The sequence below is a fragment of the Talpa europaea genome, assembly GCF_964194135.1.
Source record: "Talpa europaea genome assembly, chromosome: 13".
NCBI classification, from domain to species: domain Eukaryota; kingdom Metazoa; phylum Chordata; class Mammalia; order Eulipotyphla; family Talpidae; genus Talpa; species Talpa europaea.
Window position 1 is genome coordinate 84,238,373 of NC_140080.1, and position 23,322 is coordinate 84,261,694.

At 37.7% G+C, this 23,322-nt stretch overlaps 1 protein-coding gene across 1 annotated transcript in view; it reads left to right on the forward strand.

The window, feature by feature from the left end:
- DCC (DCC netrin 1 receptor) overlaps positions 1 to 23,322 on the forward strand; it is a gene marked incomplete at both ends in the record, with an annotated part of 1,034,810 nt that overhangs the window by 710,435 nt on the left and 301,053 nt on the right. Inside the window, one exon of the mRNA XM_084252763.1 lies at positions 15,646 to 15,799. Within this exon, the coding sequence (XP_084108889.1) occupies positions 15,646 to 15,799 (154 nt within the window). The remainder of the gene's footprint in view (positions 1 to 15,645; positions 15,800 to 23,322) is intronic.

Here is a 23,322-nt window from a genome sequence, read left to right on the forward strand (position 1 = left end):
TGATAAGTTTCTCATATTGACCTATATGACAGGTGGTTGTATTCATTTTCTCTTGCTGCTTAAAAAATTACCACAAACACATGTACTTCCTTTTTCTGTGATTCAGGATTCCAAGCATAACTTTGAGCTCTTTGCTTCAGGTTTTACCAGGGGACAGTGCAGATGGTGGTTATGATTAATGCATTATCAGAGGTACGACTGGAGAAAGGCCCACTTCCAAGATCCTAGGTCATTGGCAGAATTTATCTGCTCATGTCTGTAGCACCACTGTCCCTATTTTCCAGTGGGTCATTACTCAATGGTTATCCTCAGATCAGGGGCAACACTCAGTTTTCTGCCATGTGGTCATCTCATAAGCAGCTCATAACCTGGTAGCTCTCTTCTTTAAGGTCACCAGAAGAAGCTCTTTCTTCATGCATCCAAGAAAGAACTTTATAAGATGTTATCTTATGTGTGTGAGAATTTCATCAACTTTGCCATATGATATTAATGATTCCTTTTCCTATGATATCATGTCTTTCCCCTTGTTTCTGGGGCCTTTTGATTCCTTTTGCTTTCTTCCACCAATTTTGCCATAATTTATAAAAGCCCAGCTGTACTCAAAAGGAAGTACAGTCACGTTGGTCAACTTAGGGTATGACTGCCATGATTGTTGTATAACATGATGCTGAAATACATAATGCTTTAATAATACATTAAATCAATAATGTATCTTTAATCAAATTTATAAACACATTTCAGCACAATTTAATCTGAGTCTGATTCAATTTTAAACTACAGACTAATAAGTACATTTAAAATCTGGTTTTATTTATATGGTTTGACTTTTATACAACATTCCAGCACCGTTGTGTGGAATGTAGTAGAATCGAGCTTGTCGGTGCAGACTGCATCAGTTCCTGAAGGAGTTAATGTAATGTGCCTCTAAAGTTGTCGATCTCCTTCCTCCTCATCAGTAAAATAAGACCTATAATTTGCAAAATGAATCCACGTTCTTGAACAGTGACTGAATAAAAAAACTGAGTATTTTAATAATTAGCTATTCAATTATCTTATGGTTGCTACTGTTCATAAAATCAAAAACATAATATAAAATAACATAGATCATAATATTAGTTACAGATGTCAGCTTCCTTCTTTTTTTTCTGAAGAAAAGGTGTTAATGAATTACTCTAGACTGATTTCTGACATAATTGCCAGGATTGTACAATATATCATTCTCCATTTATGTGAGCAAATTAGCATCTGTGATTCATACAGTGCTAGCTTTCTTAATTTTATCATGTACTAAATACATGTTGTTTCAGTTTTCAAAATAACAGGTGGCTCTATACCTTCTAGACTGAAAAGAATTTACAATTCTGTCATTGAATTAGTGAATACTTCAAAGATGACACTAACGATATGCCAGTGGGTTTATAGCAAAATAAGGCCGCAACTCTTGACAACCTCCTAAATACTGCAAATGCATCAATAATTTCAACCTGAGAAATATGACTTTTAATAATTTTAACTTTTTTTCTATCTAGTATATTTTCTTCATGACAAGTACACAACACTCAACACTTAATATTCATTTTCAAATATCAGGAAGGCAGCTACAGATGGTGTCAGCAGAAGTTGTTTGTAATGCTCTCTGTGCTTGTACATATTATATGATATCATCGCAGCCAAGAGCTTGGGTGTGCAGACCTTTCTGCCATTTTATTGGCGACCTCAAGTGCAGTCCTAGGCCACCCAATGCCTTTCAGGATGCAAAATGGCAATGGAAACTATTTGATTATCCCAGATGTATTTCCATAATACCTGATATGCAAAGATCATTCAAAACCAGTAATGGTACAATTTCTCATCAAAACAAACCATCACTAGCTGGTGTTAGTTTCTTCTGCCAGCCTAAGTCTCTCCCCTGCACTGGCAACCCATAGGGCAAAAAGCAGGAGAGTGCTGCTTCTAATTATGCAACTTTCTTCTGGGATTGGGAAGTCACCCAGCCTGACTCTGAGTGAAAGAGGCAGTGGACATTTACATTAACATAGTCATCTTTAAAATGAGGAAGTAGGGGCAAATATTAAAGGTTGAATGTCTTATAGTGATACCGGTGCCATTAGAATTATTAGACATTGTCTAGTGACCTAATTCCAACCTGTATTTTTGGCTTCTTTTATTTTTTTCTCTTGCACATTTCCTTTATTTAACTGAACCTTAGCATATGCTTCCTGCGAGTCAAGCATTCTTGGGTGGATTTTACATATTTTCTCTTACTTGATTCTTGAGATATTCTAGAGGTTAGCTAGTATCATAGATGAAGAAGCTGAAGCATAATGAGGTGAAGTGACTTGTGTGAGGACAAATAGCTAGTATGTGGGAAAGCATTTGACTCTGGAATTTAACCAATGTCCTGAGCTGCCTTTCGTCCTCATTTGTGACTTGTCTTTTTGCTCCAGGTCAAAAACATATCAAATAATGCCTGTGATTATGTGAACTTCTACTCCATTTAACATATTGAATCAGTCACTCAGGAGGGTACCAATAAAAAATGTTCACTCCCAGAGGACAGGGGACTCCCTTGTTTACATTGCATACCTATTGCTAGAACAGTGCCTGTTGCATGGACAGTGCTAAGGAAAAATACTTTGAGAGAAAATATGATAAGATGAATGAATATATAAATGCATTAGATATTTCCCTTGCTTTAAAGGAGATTTTGTTCTAAGAAGGCAAACCATTATTCAGATTAATAAAGGAATTGTATCATTTTATTCCTTCTAGATTGTTTAAAGAAGGTTTCTATATATGAAATTATTCTAGTCTGGGTATAACAGATTTGTTCAGTTTTAAAATATATATTAGAAAAACATATGCTAAAATCCAAATTAAACAAGCTTTTATCTACATGGCTCAGTTTCAACCCAGATTAATTTGTACAAGTGAAAATGAATTCTTTCGCAGAAATTATCTTGCCATATTTTAGTATGATGTTTCCGTATGGGTTGCATTTTTATGAGAAGAAACTGAGAAGCAGAATTAAGAACGATGGTGTGGGGGATGTTGAAGGTGACTACATCTTAAATATACCCCCAATATGTCAGAATCCAAAGAGATCAATAGCACAGGTTAATAAAAAGGATTTGATAAACAAGGATTCATTTCCTTCTACGTAATGATGTGCTTATATTTTAAAAACTTTGGACCATCAGTTACTCAAAGTAGGAGACTTCGGTACACATGTACAAGAAAGGAAATTAATACAATCAAGAGAGGAAAATAAACTTTCATAAATAGATATACATGCTAAGGGGAGAGGAGGAAGAAAATGTCAGTGTATAATGATGGAAGGGGTTGGAGTTATTGGTCAAGATTAGAAGGACAAGTCCTGAAAAAGGAATCATAAAAAACCAGGAAGGATATGAAATGTGGCCATTGATTTATTCAACAAGTCTCAATATCCTATACCCTTAGGATCTACTCAAAATTTAGAGTGGTGGTTTAGCATGAATTATAAATATATTTCATAGCAGATAATAAATCAGAGTGAAAATGGCACAGGAAGCTCCCTAATAAGTCATTAAGATAAGTTATGAGATTTTTAATACACATCTCTAAATTTTGCAGTTGATATCAAGAGGGTCAATCAAACGCTTGTAACTCACAGTCCCTAGTGAAGCCTCCATCAGAGAAAAACCTGCCAGACTGCTGCTTATTGAGTTGATCATGATAGCTTCCTTTAGATGAGGTTGTTATGGAGATAAATTGTGATGAAAGGGCTTAGTAACTTATATTTCCTTCTTTAATGACTGAAAATCATGAAATGATCTGATAATAAGGGGTGGGGAATTAAGAAAATAAAAATATCCCTGGTTATTTTGGTATCCTCCAAAACTAAATATAAGAAAACATAAAATGAGGCCACATTTCTGAGTCAGTATGCTTGACGCAAAGGCTAAGTCTCAAATGAAATTCAAAATTGTTGATCATAACTGCTAATGGAGATGAGAAAATATCTTTCAGGAAAAAAAGAGGAGAATTGCTTACCAGAAAAGATTTTATAGATTTCATTAGAATTGCCATAATTAAGGGCATCCCCTGGTAGCGCAGTGGTTGAGCGCTGGCTTGTAAGGTTGCCTGCAGCCTCTGCAGTGCTGGTTCAATCCACGGCCACCAGCAAGGTTCCCACATGGCGTGGCAGACCTCTCCTGCTGCGCCCACTGCTCCCCTCAGCAGTGTACTTCGTCAGTCTGCCTGTTCTGTTCCCCGCTCTGGCTCTGGTGAATCCTCTCACCCTCCCATGCTTCTGACTGTGCCCAGTGCTTGTATAGATAAATAAATGAATCTTTAAAAAAAAAAAAGAATTGTCATATTTAAAGGACATAATAAATTATGTGGAAATATTGCCTAGATTTCAGTCCTCTGTGATGTGTACATTTTTAAAAACACTTTTAACTGCCTTCATTGTTACTCAATCTTTCTTCTGCATCATTGGTAAGTAAATGTTCTCTTCAGTAAATTTTCTGTTTTCTAGACTTCTGCCAGCATATTCTATTTATTCCTTCTCACCTTCCTCTCTATAGCTGTCCATTTACCAAAAAATGAAGATTTCCACTCATAATTTTGAATTATATTGCCCTAGTTATTATTTGCTTTCATTTTCTTATCATCCTTGCGAGCATTCCCAGTCTCTCTTGGGGAAGCACATAGAGCGCCAAATCACCCTAGTTATGGGCATTGTCTATAATACGCCCTATATCACCCAGGTCACATCCATACCCAGGTGACAAGCAAACTTGGTAATTAGCTAGGTCCATGATCTTTGGAAATTCTTCATGCCACCTTGAGCACAATTGTCTTTCCTTCCTGTCTCCTTTAATTTTCCCTGCTGTTAGCTTCTTGGTAGGTTGAAAAATAGAATGAAACAAGAATCTAGTTAGTTGGAGTCCAATACATTGCTCCCTGGAATGAAATACAAAGTGGACAGAGAGCTAGAACAGGGTGAGGTGAGACAGAAGCCTCCACATGAATCACATGAGCTCTGTGTGGAATGACATTTCCCAGATTGATGACTGCGGTCTGAATGCTTTGTCTCTCAGGTCCCTGTTTGGAAGTCATGATGGTGCACATCCCTATCAAACTTCCAGAATTAATCTTTTCACATTGGTTGATGGATGTTAGCTATGACCACACTCTAAGAATCCTAAAACATAACACTGTCCTTGTTCCTTTTTTTTTCTAACTTTACACTCAGAATGAAATGGTACACTTTAAATAGATAAGTGTCCCTTTGTCACATGTCTTCATGGTGTCTAAGCTCAGCTTTTTACAAAACACCAGTGACAGGAGCTTTAGGGTTGTGCCATCAACTATAATTACAGCAGTAGTTACTCCTCTTTTCCAAAGAAGCTATTTATATAAATTGTGGAATGACTTTTGATCTACACAAATGTTGTAAAAGTATGACAGAGTCCTTGCATCCCCTTCACCCAGTTTCTCCCACTATTACCAACTCCCATGATTGTGGTGTATTTGTCAAAACTCAGAAACCAACATTGGTCAAATCACTAGACTCCAGACTTTATTTGGATTTTACCAGTGTTTCCACTGATACAATTTTTCTGTCTCTGGATCCAGTCCAGTGTCCAGCCATGTGTTTGGCTGCCATGTCTCCCCAGTCTCCTTTTTCAATCACACTTCCTGTCTCTCCTTGTTTTCCTTGATCTTGACCTTCTTGAATTGTATCCTGTGGTTAACCTACAGACTATCTTCCACTCTGGCTTTGTTGGAAGTTTTTCTAATGATTTGCACTGGGGTTTTGTATTTTTTTTTCAAAGAGGTGAAGCCCCTTCTCATCACATAATTTTGGGGTGGCGGGGGGTGTCAGCCACATGACATCACCGGATGAGAACATTCACCACTTTAAGTAGTAGCTCCATTTGCCAGACTTTTACCATGAAGTAAATATTTTTCACTTTTCACACTGTCCTTTGAAAGCATGTCACTAAATCTAGCCCTCTTCCTAGACTCCCTACCTCTCTTTTAAATGGTTGCAATCAGGTCTATGACTAAGATGTAATGTGATTCTACCACCTTCCATGATATCCATCTACTTAGCCATAGGAGATGGTGTACCCAAGTGCTGGTGCTATGGAGGAGCACCTCCTCCTGGGAGAGCCCAGGGAGAAGAGGGAGGGGCGAGGGAGAGAGAAGTGGGGGAGAAAGGGAAGCCTCAATAATCAAACTTTCACATTCCCCAGATTTCCCATCTCTAATCTGTACCCAAGGGAATCAGACCCCAGAAGAGGTAATATACATGTTTGGATTATGTAGATGAGAGGGCAGGAGATGTCTAGTTTCATTGATCATGGCATTTTTGCTTGTTTATTTTTTGTTTTGTTTTCTAGTTATCCCTAAGTGATTTTATTTGAAAATTGTAATCTTGGTGTGGGCACAACTATAGAAGGGAGGGAACTGGAGACTACAGTTAGTTAACTTTCATAACCATATCTTCATGCTTCTTACAGAATAGCTATAGAATCCCAAACCACATATTAGCAATTTAGAAATCTTTCAGTAAGTGTGGCATGGAGCTCTGATCTCTGTACAGGGAGTTTTTTTCTCTTGTCAAAATATTTACTTGTGAATATAGTATATCATTTACTCTGTGCTTTAAATAACTAAAGGTGTGAGAATGATGATTTCCTTCTCCCATGAAGACTTAACAACTTTTTGCATTCTTAAAGGTGAAGGCCACAGTACTTTGTATTTTTATGATGACATCCATTATAGTGAAATAATTCTTTCCAGTGGAATTAACAATTACTCTAAGGAGGAGATAATAATAGGATTTTTTAAAAATATATTGAAATGAATGTTGCTTCTACAGATACTACTTTCCCATCTTTGAAAACTTGGCTTTTTTACTTATCTTCTTCTGTTCGTGGTTAAACTGATTTTTTGTTAGTGATCTGCATATTTGGAAAACTAATCCTTTACAGTAGTATTAAAATATTGTTCCAGTTTTTCAGTCATATTTCAAATCTCATTTACTATGCTTTTCCATATCTATCTTTTACTTTCATTATAGTCATACTTATCAATATTCTTTTCATGGCTTCTGGTTTTTGTCACATTCTTAGAACTGCCTCCCTACCTAGCATAACATATTCACCTCGGTTTATCTTCAAGAGTTTTCAAATTTTATTTTCACATTTATTTCTGGACACAATAACCTGGCTTATGGTTCTTTCCGACTCTCTTTGCAATAGTGCACAGAAATTTTAAGTATCTAACCGAGAGTCACACAGAGTGTAAGTGACAGAGCCTGACTTGAACCCAACCAGCCTGTGTCCTCTCCACTGCTGTCAGAGCTACCTCTCATTTGGTAGAGATTTGTAGAGATTTCAAGTGTGGCTTTCCATCGTTAATTACTAAGCCTTACTGTGCAGGGGCAATCTGTTTCTGCTTCATAGAGAAAAGACTTCTATGCATTAAGGTGATAAAAAATAGTCAAGACAGGCTGGGCCGTTCCATTGATTTATCCTCCTAATTCCAAACTCCTTCTGTGCCATGTTATCTTTAAAATCAGTTTTTATTCCTGAACTGGATAGTGGGCCTGCCATTGGGTTTCAAATTTTGTCTCAAATTTGGATGCATCCATTTCAAGGAAAAAAGGGGGAAAGATATTTTTTAAAAAGAGAAAAGAGAGATGAAGATATTGTTATTTTCTTACAGGACAGAACCTCAGGATTAGTGACCTCAGAGGTTAACCAATCAGCTACTAACTGAAAGAGAATATAGCCTGTCTCCTAGTTGCATCCCAGGATTCCTTTCATTTTACTCCAGTAAAGGATGTGCTCCATCATATCTCTTGCTTAATGATGATCAACATGTGAATGCATGTCTAATATACATTTTGCTTTAGCTGTAATAGCAACAGGAATCAAATACTTAAAAATAACCAGTCAGTTATGTTAGATGAACACCTATTGCTCTGTTTCAGAGTTTCACATGCCCTGTATTTTATTTTCAATTTTATGTTCAATTATGTCAAGCATACTTCAAATTTATTTGGGTCTATAAATAAATCAACATCTTTAATGATTTTTTTATAATATCAAATGTTTTAAGTGACACAACTCTCCTGTAGGAATTAATTTTGTTCTGTTTAGAGTGATCAGAGAAAATCCTGGCATTTGATGCACCACCACAATTTATAATTATATAATGTGTTTTTATTACTTAATCAATCATCTCTGGTTGTTATTATTTTGTCCATCTACTTAATGGATTTGCAGTATGAGTTCTAAGTTGAGGCCAATAAGCTGAATGAGCTTCCATGAATGACCACTCGGCTGTACTTCCAAGTTCTCCATGCCCCACATCTTACTTTCCAGAAAGGAGATTAAAATAGTCTCCCTTAATCTTTTTCCACCTCATCCCTTTTTCCCTTCCCCTCTTCCTCTTTCACTTCCATTGAGCTAGAAAGACAAACTCAAAATTAACATGCATCTAAGGAAACATTCTTCATACACATTCTATGTCACTTTGTCACTTATTGCTCAGTGACTTTAGCAGTGACATAAGGTTTTACTTGTGTAAACTTAATGGGAATAAGTAATATTTTATATCCTTTTTATTGTTTTATTTTTATTTCCCTTTAATTGGTGTTTGAAACTATAATGTTCAGGATGAGTAGCTAGGGGTTGGGAACCATGTGTATAGCACACTGATACTTAACACACCTCCATGCCCACCACATACTCGGCCCTCAAGCCACCCCCACACACTTGCCATTCCCATCCTGTCCTTTGGAAGCTTAGCATCTGGTGAACCAGCCACTGTGATGCTCATAGACATTTCAGAACATTAAAAGTACTCCATTTTGGAAATGAGCATTTCTATAGCTACCATACTCCTAAATATGTACTTTTAAATTTAAAGTTCATGGACAGAGTTGGAAATTTGCCATTAGTATAACTCACTGAGTAATCAAATGTGGTTAGAGCTGTTGTTTGGATTTTTTGGTCATTTGATATACTAAAACAGTAAAAGTGCTTCTTAAAAACAGCTACATGTTAAAATAATAATATAAATGTGTACTTCTGCTTGCTTAGTTAGTATTGTCTTCATTTTACTTTTGTTTTACACTGGAAAAAAGTTAATTTCTTAACCCCCTCCCCCCAAAATTAAAAGCCTTTAGCGCTGATTCAATTCCTTTTTCTAAATAATACCACTTGTCAGCTATTACCAACTCTGTCATGCTGATCTGTAGCAGCAACACCTGTGTTCTTTGGGTGTTCCTCACGGGTAGAGAAGAGGATTGCATGGCTGCCAGAGACAATGTGCCATGTGTCTAAGAGGAGGTAAAGGATGATAAAGGCTTGTGAGGACTGGGAGGGGAGATGTCACAGCTTGTCAGTCTTAATCCCTAGAGGAAGCTCAGGTGACAGGGGAACAATGGAAATGGCATGCTTGGGGTCCACAGACATGGAGAAGGGATGAGCAATGGCTAGAATTTCAATGGCATCAACTCAAGGGAAAAGATGGAAACAAAAGGAACTAGGCATTAGGTGGACGCATCACTCTCCTGCAGTTCATGAGCGATGCCAGGAAGAGACATTGGTGGGAGGTGATTAAAGTTGGCCTAATGACAGATGAAACGGGTATGATGATTAGCAGAAAATCCAGAAAAAGAATAGAGACTTAAAATGAAGTCAGTTCTGGATCTAAAAAGAGACACATGATAGCCACCGTTTATTGAATACAAGTCATATGATAGATACTATAAGCAGTCCTTCAAATCTATTTCTTGCCGTCACTTAATGCTGCTTGAGAAATATTTTCGATCAGTTTTTAAATGTGGACTGTAGGACTAAATAACTTTCCAAAGCAGAGAGCCACAGAGTGTCAGAGCAGGGTCCAAAACCACCCTCTATTTAATTGTAGTTTTCTACTGAAATCCATATAAATACGTAAGTGACTCATTAGCCGCCTCTCCAAACTGCCTGTGGTCCTTGTTGCGTCTTGGATGAACTCTTAAAAGAATATTTTTTTTAAATAAAGTGAAAAATAAAACCATTAAAGGCATACATATAGTGTGCAGATTTGAGCATAAACACATTCATTCACACTTGCATCTGTTTACCAGCTTACCAGATAATATTTTTCTTCTCCTTTTGTATGAAAAGACTTCAAACTCTGGGAGATACAATTATTTCTGCAGATAGGATAATACTTTCCAGAATTTGTTTTGGCCTTATCTCTTTGGGACCATAGGTAATCCTTCTTAGCATACAACCTTGACCTGGAATTCTTTTTGATGTATGGCCTTGGGATAAGAATCAGAATTTCTGTGACAGATCCCTAAGTTCTCCTCTGGATGCACAGATTAGCCCCAAACAACTTTTCAGGCTGCTTTTTTGCTTCTTCATGACAGCAGCATTTATTTTAGGAATGATTACAGGAACACACCTTCTAGATCTTTGGTGTATATGAATACCTCCTAGAGCATTGAGTATCAGGAACATTTTTTCCCTCTCTGCTACAAAATGACACGTTCTCACTTAACACCTGCATTCCCTAGGAACCTGCCTCTGAGGTCAGATTTTAGAATCTGCTTTGTAATTTATTAGCACAGTAATAATAAGCATCACCAGCTTGCAGAAATAACACAGCCCACTTTCATACATATCGTCAAGGATCCATTTGGAGGAACCAGAAAGGAAGTTATCTAGTCAAAGCCTGAATATTATAATTTTATTAATTAGCAAAGCCTTTCCTGTGAGCTCACCCTGACCTAGGAGATGCCTATGGTGTGATTACCTGTACTGTGCTACATTGATGGAACGGCTTGGACTAAGTTTCTACTGTTACAAAGCATTGAGTTTGCGTATAAAATAAAAATGACTAGACATTACAGTGCTGTGCAGGAAATATCCAGAGGGGACACATCTTCTGTCGGGGTCTCTTGAGGTGACATCAAAGCTGGAGTCTCTAGGGGATGTCCAGGCCGTGGCAGGAGGTGGTGCAGCACAGGACAGAACACAGGAAGGCAGCAGAGGTGAAATCACCAGATCTTCATGGAACTGAGGCAGTTCCGAGGAGAGTTGGAAGGTAGCAGAGAACCTACAACTCAGCTTTTGAAAACCCCTCAAGACTTGGCTCTCCCTGCCTAGACTGAGAAAGTGGGATGGTGTGTGAAGAGCACATTCTTAGTACACAGATCAAAAGCCTGGGCTCTTTAAATTTTGAAAATAAGAAAATTTTGAAAAATGTTATTCTTTGTCATTTTCAAATGACAGAAAAGTCAAACTTCTTTTGGTACATTTGTGAAATTATTTTGTAAGCTATAAAATGTTAAACCAAAACTTAAATTTTGTCTACTCTGTTTAGACAAAAAGCTAGATAGAGTTTCATGTCAAGGGAACAAGAAGAAGAAAAGATGCAACAGGATGAAAAAAATAGGTATTTGTCCTTAGAACAATAAAAAATATTTTTTCATTTGTGCTTTCTATTAATATATTAATGTGGAGAATGAAATTAAATATTTTTGTATTTTTATGAATATATCTCATCACCTTTTATGACTCATAGGAAGTAGTGACATGGCATAGTTAATAAACTCAGAGAAAAATTAATATCCATTAATGTAATAAAACTGACAGAAAAAAGAATGTCTCTGATATCTAGAGGGAGGTTGCCTTTATAGAAAAATTAAATGAAGAATCTAATTGTCACCAACACTTTTGCCATGGACATCATAAAATTATTATTATTAGTTCCGGGTTTGAAAACCATACTTTGGATTCAAATTACTTTCAAAAATCTCTTTCTTTTCCTGGATTTTGCTATCATAATTTTTTAAGGGGGTTTCTTAAGAAAAAAACATGTTTTAGTGTGGCAAATTCACCTCTTCTTCTCCATGACAACAGATAAAGAAGTTGTAACCATGGCAACAGTAATGGGCCAGAGAGATTAGGGCCAGCCTGGAGATTAGACCTCCAATAGCAAAGAAAAGAAGTCCTGATTGCTTCCTTATTGAGACCTTATGTGAAGACAAGTTACTGTTGAGAGAAAGCATGGAGGATTAGTAAGGACAAAATTAATGCCCCTGTATAAAGGAAGAAGCCTTTCTTTTGTCAAAAATGTGCCCCTTCCTTTTCATGTAAGGACTGTTTAAATTGAGGTAAAGAGTCCCTGATTAATTCTATTCTGAGCCTTATCTGTGCCATCCGAGAGGTGTCCAGACAAGCAAGCCTTGGGAGGAGACACAGGCTGCAGCTTGAAGACAAGAGCTCAGTGCCCTAACTCCTTCTTGTCAACCCCTGAATGGTTGAAGAAACCAACCCCTTGTTAGTGAACTGCTCCTGAGGAAAAAGAATTCGAAAGTTTCCCTCCTATTGTTTTAAAGCATTTGTGTAACATCTTGAACCTTCTCAAAAAGATTTCTCCAAGTCATTACTAATCACATTTGTTTTTTCAAAAATCTCTTGTGAAAAGATCTAGTAAATAAACATTTTCTTTAAATTTCTGAACTATGTAAGTATAACATTTTGGGAAAAAAGCATGTTGTGATTTCAGATTGATGCAGTGGTAAAAGGGGACATTTGTTATTTTGCAAGTGACACATTTATAGACCTGAGCATATTTGGCCAAATGATATGAATATTTTTCTTGTTTAAGGTTTTTGCCAAATTGACTGCTGTAAAGGATTTTCTCTTACAAAACTCCCAGTGGATGGCATAACAGAGTGCCATACCCTGGGCAACCCTAAATACTACCAGTCTTTAAGATCTTGCTACTCTGAAAGATTTTTTTCTCATAGACATCATTATGACAGTTACTTTTAGATTTTATTTTAACGTGTATTTCTTTTTGTCAGGTTAATTCTTCATTATTTTATTGATTTTTATACTTTTTCTATAGCATCAATGTTAACTATTGTCTGTTAGATAATTTGCAAAGTACTTTGGGTCAGTCTTCATAAAAAGAAACACACCTAAACTTAGTCAAGAGAGAAAATAGGGGGCCTCCCTGGTGGTCCTAGGGATTAAGTGTCAGCACTATCACCAAGATGGCCTGAGTTTGAAACCTGTCCAGGGAGCTACCCACATGGTCCAGCAGACCTCTACTGTCTCTCCCACTGCTCCCTTCAGCAGTGTATTTCAGTAGTTCCGCCTGTTCTGTCCCCCACTCTGCCTCTGGTAATTCCTCTTACCTTCCTTGTACCCCTGTCACCCCTGTGCCTCTGGCCTTTACTCAGTTCTCCTACACACACACACACACACACACACAAATAAATAAAAGAGGGAAAGTAGGGGTTAAGTGAACCAGAGGAGCAAGTTAACAGTGAGAATTGCTGCAGAGGATCAGCATGGAGAGAGCCTGCTGAGTAAGCATCACCTCCCCACCCCCAGAGAGCCACCTTATAAGCTCCATGTGGACAAAGGCCTCACACGTTGTTCACCACCCTCTTCTCTGTGCCTAGAAAGGCTGACATGGAAGAAATCCTCTAGGGATATTTGCTGAGTAGTAGAGCTAAGGAATGCTGCTTTCTGTGGACACCTGTGTGCCTCTGCCCAAAGGTGTTTATTTTTCTGGCAACAAGAGCACACTGGGCTTTCCTGTGGGAAGCTTAATGCCACTGGAATTGTCCTCAGGCAACAGCAGAGGAGGAATGGTAGATAAATGCCCCAACTTGCTTCCTGGGGAAAGATAACTCAGAGAACTGTGCTACATTCTCTCCCAGAGGCCTCAGCACAGTTGCCCTTCCATCTCCCACAGTGATAATCACCAGCAACACTCTCTAGCCTTCCCTCCCTGCCCAGTCTCACTCCCTTTTCCCACCAGCATTTCCAGGGATTACTTTCCAATGAAAGTATTTGCACTTACATCCTTTTCTCTAGGCCTCATTATAGAAGAAGCCTGACCGAGAAGGTTGGGGTTTCCCTGAGGTAAAGAGTAGACTCTGAGGATAAAGAGTAACATGAAATGACCAAATATATCTTGTTATAAGCTTATTCTTCTGGATGTTACACAGATAGTACACTTAAGAGAGGTGACTGGAAGGAGAGCACAAGATCTGGAAAACCACTGTGGTCATCCTGGTGAGGGAGAATGGTGGTGTGGTTGTGTGTGGCAGTGGGGATAAAATAGATTACCCAGTTGTCCCAAAGGGGAACTCCTAGAAGAATTGACTGAGGGGGAGTCAGGAGGAGAGACTGCATTTTGGGTTTTAGGATGGTACAGTTGAGAGGACTGGGTAGTCATCACTGAGTTGAGCAGCCCAGGAGGAGAATCAGGCTGAGGGACAGTGAGGGAGAGAAGAAGGACACATTTACTTCAGTGTGCTAGTTTGGGCTGTCTGTGGTCTAAGGTTTTTGTCAAGACTCTTAATATCACCCATATTTTTGAGAGAGACACATGTATCTCAGCATCAATCTTACCCCCACCTCTCACCTCTCTGCCACAAAAGGTTGACTAACTTGTAGTCACTCATCCATTTACTTCAATACTGTGCTGATCTAAGAAGGAAAGGGGGAAATTTTACCTACAAAGGAGTCAGCTAAGAATCTATGAAGCCAGAAATAACTTTGAAAGCTTTCTGTAGTTCTTCAAAATATATCTTTTTAGAGCTGGTATGTATTGTAAATTGATAATGTTTTTCTGGAACTATTGAATACCTCCCATCCTTCACCAAATGGCTCTTCCAGCTAGCAGGAATTTAGTTCAAACAGGAGGATCGACTCAGACAGCCCCTGGAGAAAGTGATTGCAAGACTGAAGACTAACTTTGATATAAAGTAGAGAAGATGGCCTGCTAAAGTCAATTTGAAAATTAAATGAAGGCAAATGGGTACTTCTGATGTGGGTTTAGAAACCACCTGTCAAAATGAAACACATATTTCCCTAGTCTTGGGGGTTTCAACAAATATAAAGGACATTGCTATCCAGCGAAGAAAAATTATGGATTCACACACACATTCTTAATAAAAACTTCTATTATGGATTATAAATGCCCTAAATGTTTGAAAAAACAGTTTTCAATTGTGATTATTCAGTCATTCCTATGAAAAACAGTTGTTAAATTCTGCTGTAAATACAGTGGTGCTCTGTAAGTGTGTTACATGTGTCTGCCTTTTACGACTCAGAGTATATTTTTCTTTATTAACAGGTAGAACATGAAAACTCTTTCCACTTTTTTCAAATTTTACTTGCTGCTTTTAATTTTCTGTGTTCTTAGAAAATGCATGAACTAGCTCCTTCAAATTGAAGTCAAAGCAGTATAAATTTTCCCTGAGTAGAATAAAGTTTGGTATAACTACTTGCTTACCTGAAGCATGTACATTCATGTCTGTTTCCCTGTGTCATACCTTCACAAAACATTTTTATTACCAGGGATGCCATAAGTAATCAAAGCTCAATAAATATGCAGTAGAATTAAATATGCTAACAATTAGTCACACTTTTTTTTAACCTCCAAGTAATTCTGATTTATCTCTGATTCCATTTGCTGCTTCTTTGTTTCCCTTAATGTTTATTTTTTCCTTTAGCTCCTGTGTGAATGCGGCAGTCCATTTGCTAGTGGGTGTGCTTTGCCATCTTGCACCTGCCTGGCTGCAACCTCTGATCGACTCCTCTCCTTTCTCCTTAGCTTTTCCAAGCTCCAGTGTCCCTTCTGCTCCCAGAGATGTGGTCCCTGTCTTGGTTTCCAGTCGGTTTGTCCGTCTCAGCTGGCGCCCACCTGCAGAAGCAAAAGGGAACATTCAAACCTTCACTGTCTTTTTCTCCAGAGAAGGTGACAACAGGTAGGTACTAATCTGCCCATCCATTTAAATGTATGCTGTGGGGTAATGGAGGTGGGAGATAATTGAGTAGGGACTTTGGAGATCATGTGAAATCTCTACTCTGAGCCTTCGCTTATCATGGGGATAATATATCTATCTCTAGTATGGTGTTCAAAAGCAGAGTGTTTATGGAATAATTTAATCATTTCAAAGTGATAAAACAGGCAAACACCAGCTCCACAGGTCTGCTATCCTACTATGGTAATTCATTAACTTTGTGACTAGCATATTCAGGCATAAAAATATTAAAAACAATAAAACATATTTTGAATGATTTACCCAATGTTTTAGGTGTGCTGTATAACACAAGGATTTTTTTACATAAGACTGATTTCTCCATGTTGTTGGAAATTGAGGTGTGTTTTAGGTGTGCTGTATAACACAAGGATTTTTTTACATAAGACTGATTTCTCCATGTTGTTGGAAATTGAATTTGATAATATTTATTCGATACACACATGATTCCTATCATCATTATATATCATTATTCATAAACATTTGAACAGGTACGTTTGAATATGTGGTCAGTCTTTGAAAATTTTTATTTAAAATTGGGCATAAGGCCACTCTGTAAAGATATAAATTAGAAATTTCAATATTGTCTCAAAATTAAAGATGATCAAAGTGGTCAGCATGTGAAAGTTCAATTTATTTAGAGAAAGACTATTTTGCCAAATATCATAATTCTCTAAAGAAGAACCCCTATTTATGGATGTACTCAACAGAGCTGACTTGTTCCTCACACAGGGAGGTAACATCAAATTTACATTCTTCAATACATCATGATTTTGACAGTGCAGCTAGGACCTTTGTAGAGCATATCTGTTCAGGTGACTGAATTCAGAGCCCCATGTCTTCAGCCTCCTCATATATCATCAGTCAACAGTGGGCACCCATTGGTAGGCAGGAGTTTCTGGGATTTAGCAGCCTCTTCTTTATCCTTGACTGAGAACTACATTCTCTTTCTCCAATGTATACCAGCCAAGATAATGTGACCTGCTGTACTATCACGTATGTGGAGTTATTGGAGGTGGTAGTGGCATGGGTGGAAGTAAAAAGTGGAAAGTGAGAGAGAGCGAAAGACAGACAGAGAAAAAGGGTATATGCCCTGGTGGAACCCACTAGTACCCAGGGTTGAGCTGACAGTAATCCATGCTATCACCGTTTACTGTTCTGGAGAAGAAAGGACTAGATGACTGTCACAAATATGATGCTGTTGAAGTGCTAACAGAGCAGTGTGGGAAGAAGCCTGGATTAAAGTGTGAAGCTTCCATGTCTCTCAAGTGTGTGAGTGCTTTAAACACAGTGTGATCTTTAGGAACCACTCAGCATTCAAAGGGGACAATCACAGCCAGGCTGACTGGAGTGGTATTTAGCTTTAAACACTGTGCTGTGATAATCAGATGAACTGTGATAATCAGTAGAATTTTGCCATGCTGCCTCTCAAAATGCGTTTCTTTTCATTTGGCAGCAGCCATTAAAGTCATCTATTTTAAATTTCTATTTTCTTTTACAATTTGACCTGGCTTTAAAGTGAGAGAAATACACCTATACATCTAGCCTGTGTTCCCTAAGACCATTCATTAGCCTGAAGAAGCTGCCATTTGTTTTAGTCTTATCTTAGCAGCTCTTTAACTCTGTAACCTTATGATGAGTCTTACAAATTTGTTGGCTCTCAGAGTGTGCAGTTGTGAAAACTAGAAGCATTCATTCTTGACTGGTTTTCTTCGTCAATTCTCAAGGAGTTCCTGGAAGCACCTTAAATTCAAACCACACAAAACCATACTCTCTGTCTCCTCCTTAAATGTCTTTTTTCTCTTTTTTCTTGGTTTATGTTAGTGCTTTTCATCCTGTTGACCAAGCAAAAAACTGAAGTCATATTTTACTCCTCCCTGCCTCAGAGTTCTGCCATTCATCACCAAGTCCTGGCAGGTCTACCTCTGCCACAGCTCACCCATGCCCCCTTTGTTCTTATTATCTTCACCATCACTTACCTGATCTCTGACAATAGCTTCTCATCTTCTAATCCATCCTCCTCACTGTCTCCAGTTATCTTTTTGAAATACAGCTTAGATCACTCCCACCACTGCTCATGAATGTGAACATTCTTACATTTAAATTTGATAAAATTTCTTTATGAAGATGCGTGCATAATAACTTTCAAACTCCTTTAATTGGAAGGTTATTTCCAGCCCTTCCATAGGGAGAACACGGTTCCTATAAGCTCTGATGGTAAAAATGTACCATTTGACTCCAAGTTGGCTAGATTTAAAAATAGTACTACTATTTATTATATGTGTGACTTTTGTGTATTTAATTATGTAAAATATAGAAATATCACACCTGTCATGTTGGACAAGGGAAACCACATTTTACTTACCAGGATTGCTGTGATAATTACTTTGTTTTATTTGATTTGTGCTTTTTAAATTAGTTTTTTACATCATCGTTATGCTATGAGAGTTAATTGAAAGAATTCAAATAAAACGCCCAAAGCAGTCACTGCACCTGGGCAGATGGGAGATCGGGGTAGGGAGCTCAGAATACTGTGAGCTTGGAGACAGTGGGGCAGAGAGGCTCTGAAGGTATCAGCAGTAGTACTGCAATTAGTAACAATAAGTTGCTGTTTTTTTGGTTTGAACCATTTTCATAACTGCTTACTTTTCTTACTTATAATAGCACTGAATCCTTTCCTCATCAATTAAAATCTTATCTTTCAAGTCCCAGCAAGGGTCCGTCTTCCATACCCAATTCGCTAGTCACTCTCTGAACCAATCACTGTAACCTCTCTGTGATCTGAATTTTAAAAAAGTTTTTTTTTTTAACTATGCCATGTTACTTTAATAGAAAATTATTCAGTGAGAAATATGCTATTTATTTCAAATTAAATTCAGTTATACATATTCATTGATTTGGCCACACCTTGATATATTCTGAATATTTAAGTTGATCCAGTGAATTTCATTGTTTTTCTAAAGCCACATTCCTAGTGCATCCCCTAAAATACCAAATTCAGGTTTTAAGATGGAGTGTAAATCGAAAGAGAAATACAATTATAGAATCCTAAATTTTTTATCATTTTTTCAAATTTTTTACATAGCACTCAACTCATTTTATGAAACCTTTAAATGATGTCTTTGGGACTTTGTATAGCATTCAACTTAGACCTCATAGAAATGAACATTTTTCACTTGAATATTTTAACATCTTTTTGAGGGGGTGGGGGTAAGCAAATATTGTTTAAATTTTTTTTAAATGATAACTGTTAAAAAATTAAAAATTAAAAAATTAAAAATAAGTAAAAAAAAGTTTTTAAAATGAGGTGACAGTGGGTTACAGCACTATGTAAGTTTCAGTAGGAGAGCTTCACATCTAACCCAATGACAGCCGCACCCGCTATGCCCCCACATAAGTTCTAGTTGCCCCCCACTGTCATATAGTCATCCATGGGTCCACTTATGTCACTGCCCTACCGCCATCATCTCTGGTTTCAGGCATGGTACTCTCACCTCATGCTGAAGACTCTTATCTCCCTGTCTTCAATTTAGAACTTAAATCAGGCCAAAATTTTGACCCCACAATTCATTGATTCTATGGTGTTTTCATCGTCCTTCATTCTGCATGTTTTCCTTCACTTTTTAAACAGTTAAAATTGCATAGTCAATTATTACAGACACAGACATAAATCATAATTGCTATCTCATTTCACATTAATTTCTTGGCAAAGAACAAGTCAAGTAAATGTAATTTTCTACCTACTCTTTAGTCACACGCTTGTGGCTGAATATAGCTAGAGGGAAATACAAATAATACTGTCTAGTCTTTAAATTCATCACTACTCATTTCCAGTTGCCCTTAATTCTGATGGAAATTATGTTGCATATATCAGCCAGTTTTTCTCACCTACGCTCCTAGTGAATTTCTTCTCAAGCTTCAGTACTTCTCACTCTTTGTTCACCTTGCTGGTATCAAGGTTTGCTGGAAAATAGTAGCAGTCAGAAGAGGAGTACTTCAAACCCCTATATCTGACTCCTCTATCTACCCAAGTGTGTCTTTAAGCATAAAATCGTTTTTTGCGTAGATTTCCATAACAGAACTGCTCATGCTCTTAAGTGAGACCAAATTTTCACTTACACACTAGAGCTCATCCTTTCTTGCAAACAGAAGAACAGAGCTTTGACATTCTTCCTTCTCATCAGCAATTCCCCCAGTTCAGTGGATCATGCCATCAGCACAAGCATGAAGTGATATCTTCCATCTTGGCAGATCCTCTCTGGATCCTCCTCCTCCCTCCTCTCCTACTCATTCTCTGTTCCCTTTTGTAGCAACATTCCTTGAGCCACTTAACTTTATTCCAATAACTGACCTCATATTCCAGCCAGAATTTTGTCCCTAGTATTTAACTGTAACCGCTCTTACCAAGGTTCACAGGTTCACAGGTGGCCTCCATGTCATTAATGCCTGTTCTTCATTTGACTTGCAAAATTAGAAAGTTTTGTCATATTTGATCACTTGCCTTTTCAGAAGAATCATATTTCACACAGGTTCTACTGCACTCACTCTCCTAGTTCCACTTTGGTCCCTGCTGTCACTCATTTACAATTTCTTTTACTCCCAGTAGCCCAGCTGTGTGAGTATTGGATTGCCCTAGGACTCAGGCTTTTTATCTAGTTTACAGATTCATGGTTTGTCAAATAGCTAATGCCTTCCATATTGGTATCTCTCGTCCAGACATTTTATCTGCAACCTCATCATATATTCCAATTCCTACTGATTTCTCAGCTTTGATGTTTTATGAAAATCTAAAATTTATGAACAAAACCAAATGTCTATTTCCCTCAACTTTATCCCCCAAATATTTTATCATTCCAGAGGTTCCTTCAACTCAGTGAAGTCTTCATACGAATCGTCCAAATTCTTGTGAGATCCTTAATTCCTTTCTCTTTCTCATATGTAATACCAAATTTAAAATAAAGTCTTAAAAGTACTGTTAAAATATATCCCAAATTTATGAAATAATGCAATACAAAACAATAGTGAAAAACTAGGTCTGATTTCATATGTTAAGGTCAGTGATGGGAATAAAATGATGCATCATATTATTGTCTGCTTTTGTATTGCTTAAAACTGAGTCAATGAGGGCCTCCCTAGTGGCACAATGGGTTAAGTCTCAGTACTATGAAGCTGTCAGCAGACACTGCAGCACAAGTTCAGTCCTTGGCTATGGCGCTAGCCCAAATGGCACAGCAGACCTCTCCTGTCTCTCCCGCTGCTCCCCTCAGCAGTGTATTTCAGTAGATCTGCCTGTTCTGCTCCCCACTCTGTCTCTGGTGAATCCTCTCACACCCTGCACCTCTAGCCTACACCCCAGCTCTTGTATGTATAAATAAATTAACCTTTTAAAAAAACTGAATAAATGAAAATAAAATCTTTGCTGAATCTTGCCCTTCTTCTTGCTCCTTAACTACCATCAAGCCTCATTTGAACTAATGCAATAACCTCACTTCCCCATTCTATTTTCACCACAGCATTTGGAGTAACTTTTTAAACCCTGCAGCAACTCCTTGTCTCATTCAGAGAATAAGTAGAACTCTTTCCTCAGCTGGCCTCTTCTTACCTTTTCCACATACTATTCTTTCCATTTCCCTGTTACCTGTTTGTTTCCCCCTTTCCACTTACACGGTGTTTCCAAAATGTACCAGGAGTTCCTCTCTCAACACTTTGCATTCACTGTTGAGTCTGCTTAGAGTATATTCCCCTCAGAGATCCACTGCAGCCATTCACAATGTGCACTAATTTTTTGCTGAAATGACAGCATCTGCTGGAGGTCTTACCTTACCCCTACCCTTAATTTCCTAGGTCCCTTTCCATTCCTATTTTTTCCTACAACTTTACTTCCTTCTACTTCTGAAGTCCACTTTCTTCCCATCAGAATATAAGCATCTTGTGGGCAGGGATGTTTTTATCTCCTTTAGTGAGATAAAATGCATTGATCTCATTTTCATGGGATATTTTTCTTAATACCTAACTCATAGTAGATACTCACAAAATACAAACAGAAAGATCAGTTACAGTCTAAAATGCTCCACAGTCCTTCAATTCAGAAGTCATCAATCTTCCCTTTACCCGTCCCCTTCACTCTGATTATATGACAACTGAGGCATTTGCCACTCTGTGCCTGGCTTTCTTTTTGTCTTAGGATGTGTGTTTCCCACCCTGGTATTCAAGACTGGATCTTGTCATTCCACTCCTAGTGTCTAGTATCATGTCTTTGTAGATGTTTATGATTGGATTGGAACTGATATGATAAGGTGGCAAATAGCTAGAGGTTGTATTCTCCATAGTTTTTTTTTTGTTTTGTTTTGTTTTTACCAATAAAATATCTTACTGAGGCAGATGAATAAGCTGACTGCAATTCAATTAAAAACTTTTTTTATTGAGAAAAAATTTGATTTTGAAATTTGGTTTAAATATCCCTATTCATTCTGTGTTTCCCAGCCCTCAACTAGAGCAAATATATGCCATATGTCTAGGAGCAGTTAGCTGTGATGCTTGTTTGCTCATATAGGTTTATTTAGCTCCTGAACACAATAGCTTTTTAAAAGGAGGTGGATTTAACATTTGCCTCAGATTAACAATGACTTTGTCAGGCAAATTACTCTACCTCAGATTATCATTAATCTGCCTGACCCATTAATGGTGTCAATAATACAAGTGCTATAGTTAACATTTGTTATCCAGTCCTCAGGGGTGCTTTCATTTTACAAATCACAGAGCAGCATAAATTCCAGAACTGCAAAGCCAGAATTCACAGAGAACCAGCTATCCCCACTTAATACCTAGAATTTCTTGGAACCAAAAGTGATCTTTGTGGTTTAAGCCCAACTTCCTCTTACTTCAATATTTAGAGAGTGAGCCTCAGAGGAGGGCCAAATCCCATGTCTAAGGCCACAGAGCCAGTATCCATTATGAGAGACAACATTTATTGAGCACTTATTGCACCACATACCAGGCTAAGCATCTTAAATAAATTATGCTATTTAATCCTCACAACAAAACATTCTCCAGATGAGGCTTAAAGGGGACATTTACAGCTGTGCTACACAGCTAGTTAAGTGCTGGAGGTAGGATTTAATGCCACACTGACTCCAAATAAGATACTCCCAATCACTATACCAGCTTGCTCTGAATAGAACATCACCAATTACTGGTGATTTAGTTTCCTCATCTTGAGTAATAATGGTATCAGGCCCTTCAGGTTATGATTACTAGACAAAGTTAAGGAAAAGTGCCTAAAACACTTACTCATTGCCTGGTGAGCATTCAATTTTTAATAGCTAGTTCCATGTGCAAATTATAATAAAATCAAAATCAAAATCAACAAGCAACTATAAAACAGAGACACACTACAGGGGTAGGGAGGGAGTAGGATCAAAACGAGGGGGGTGGGAATTATATAAGGACTATAACTAAGATGAAAATGC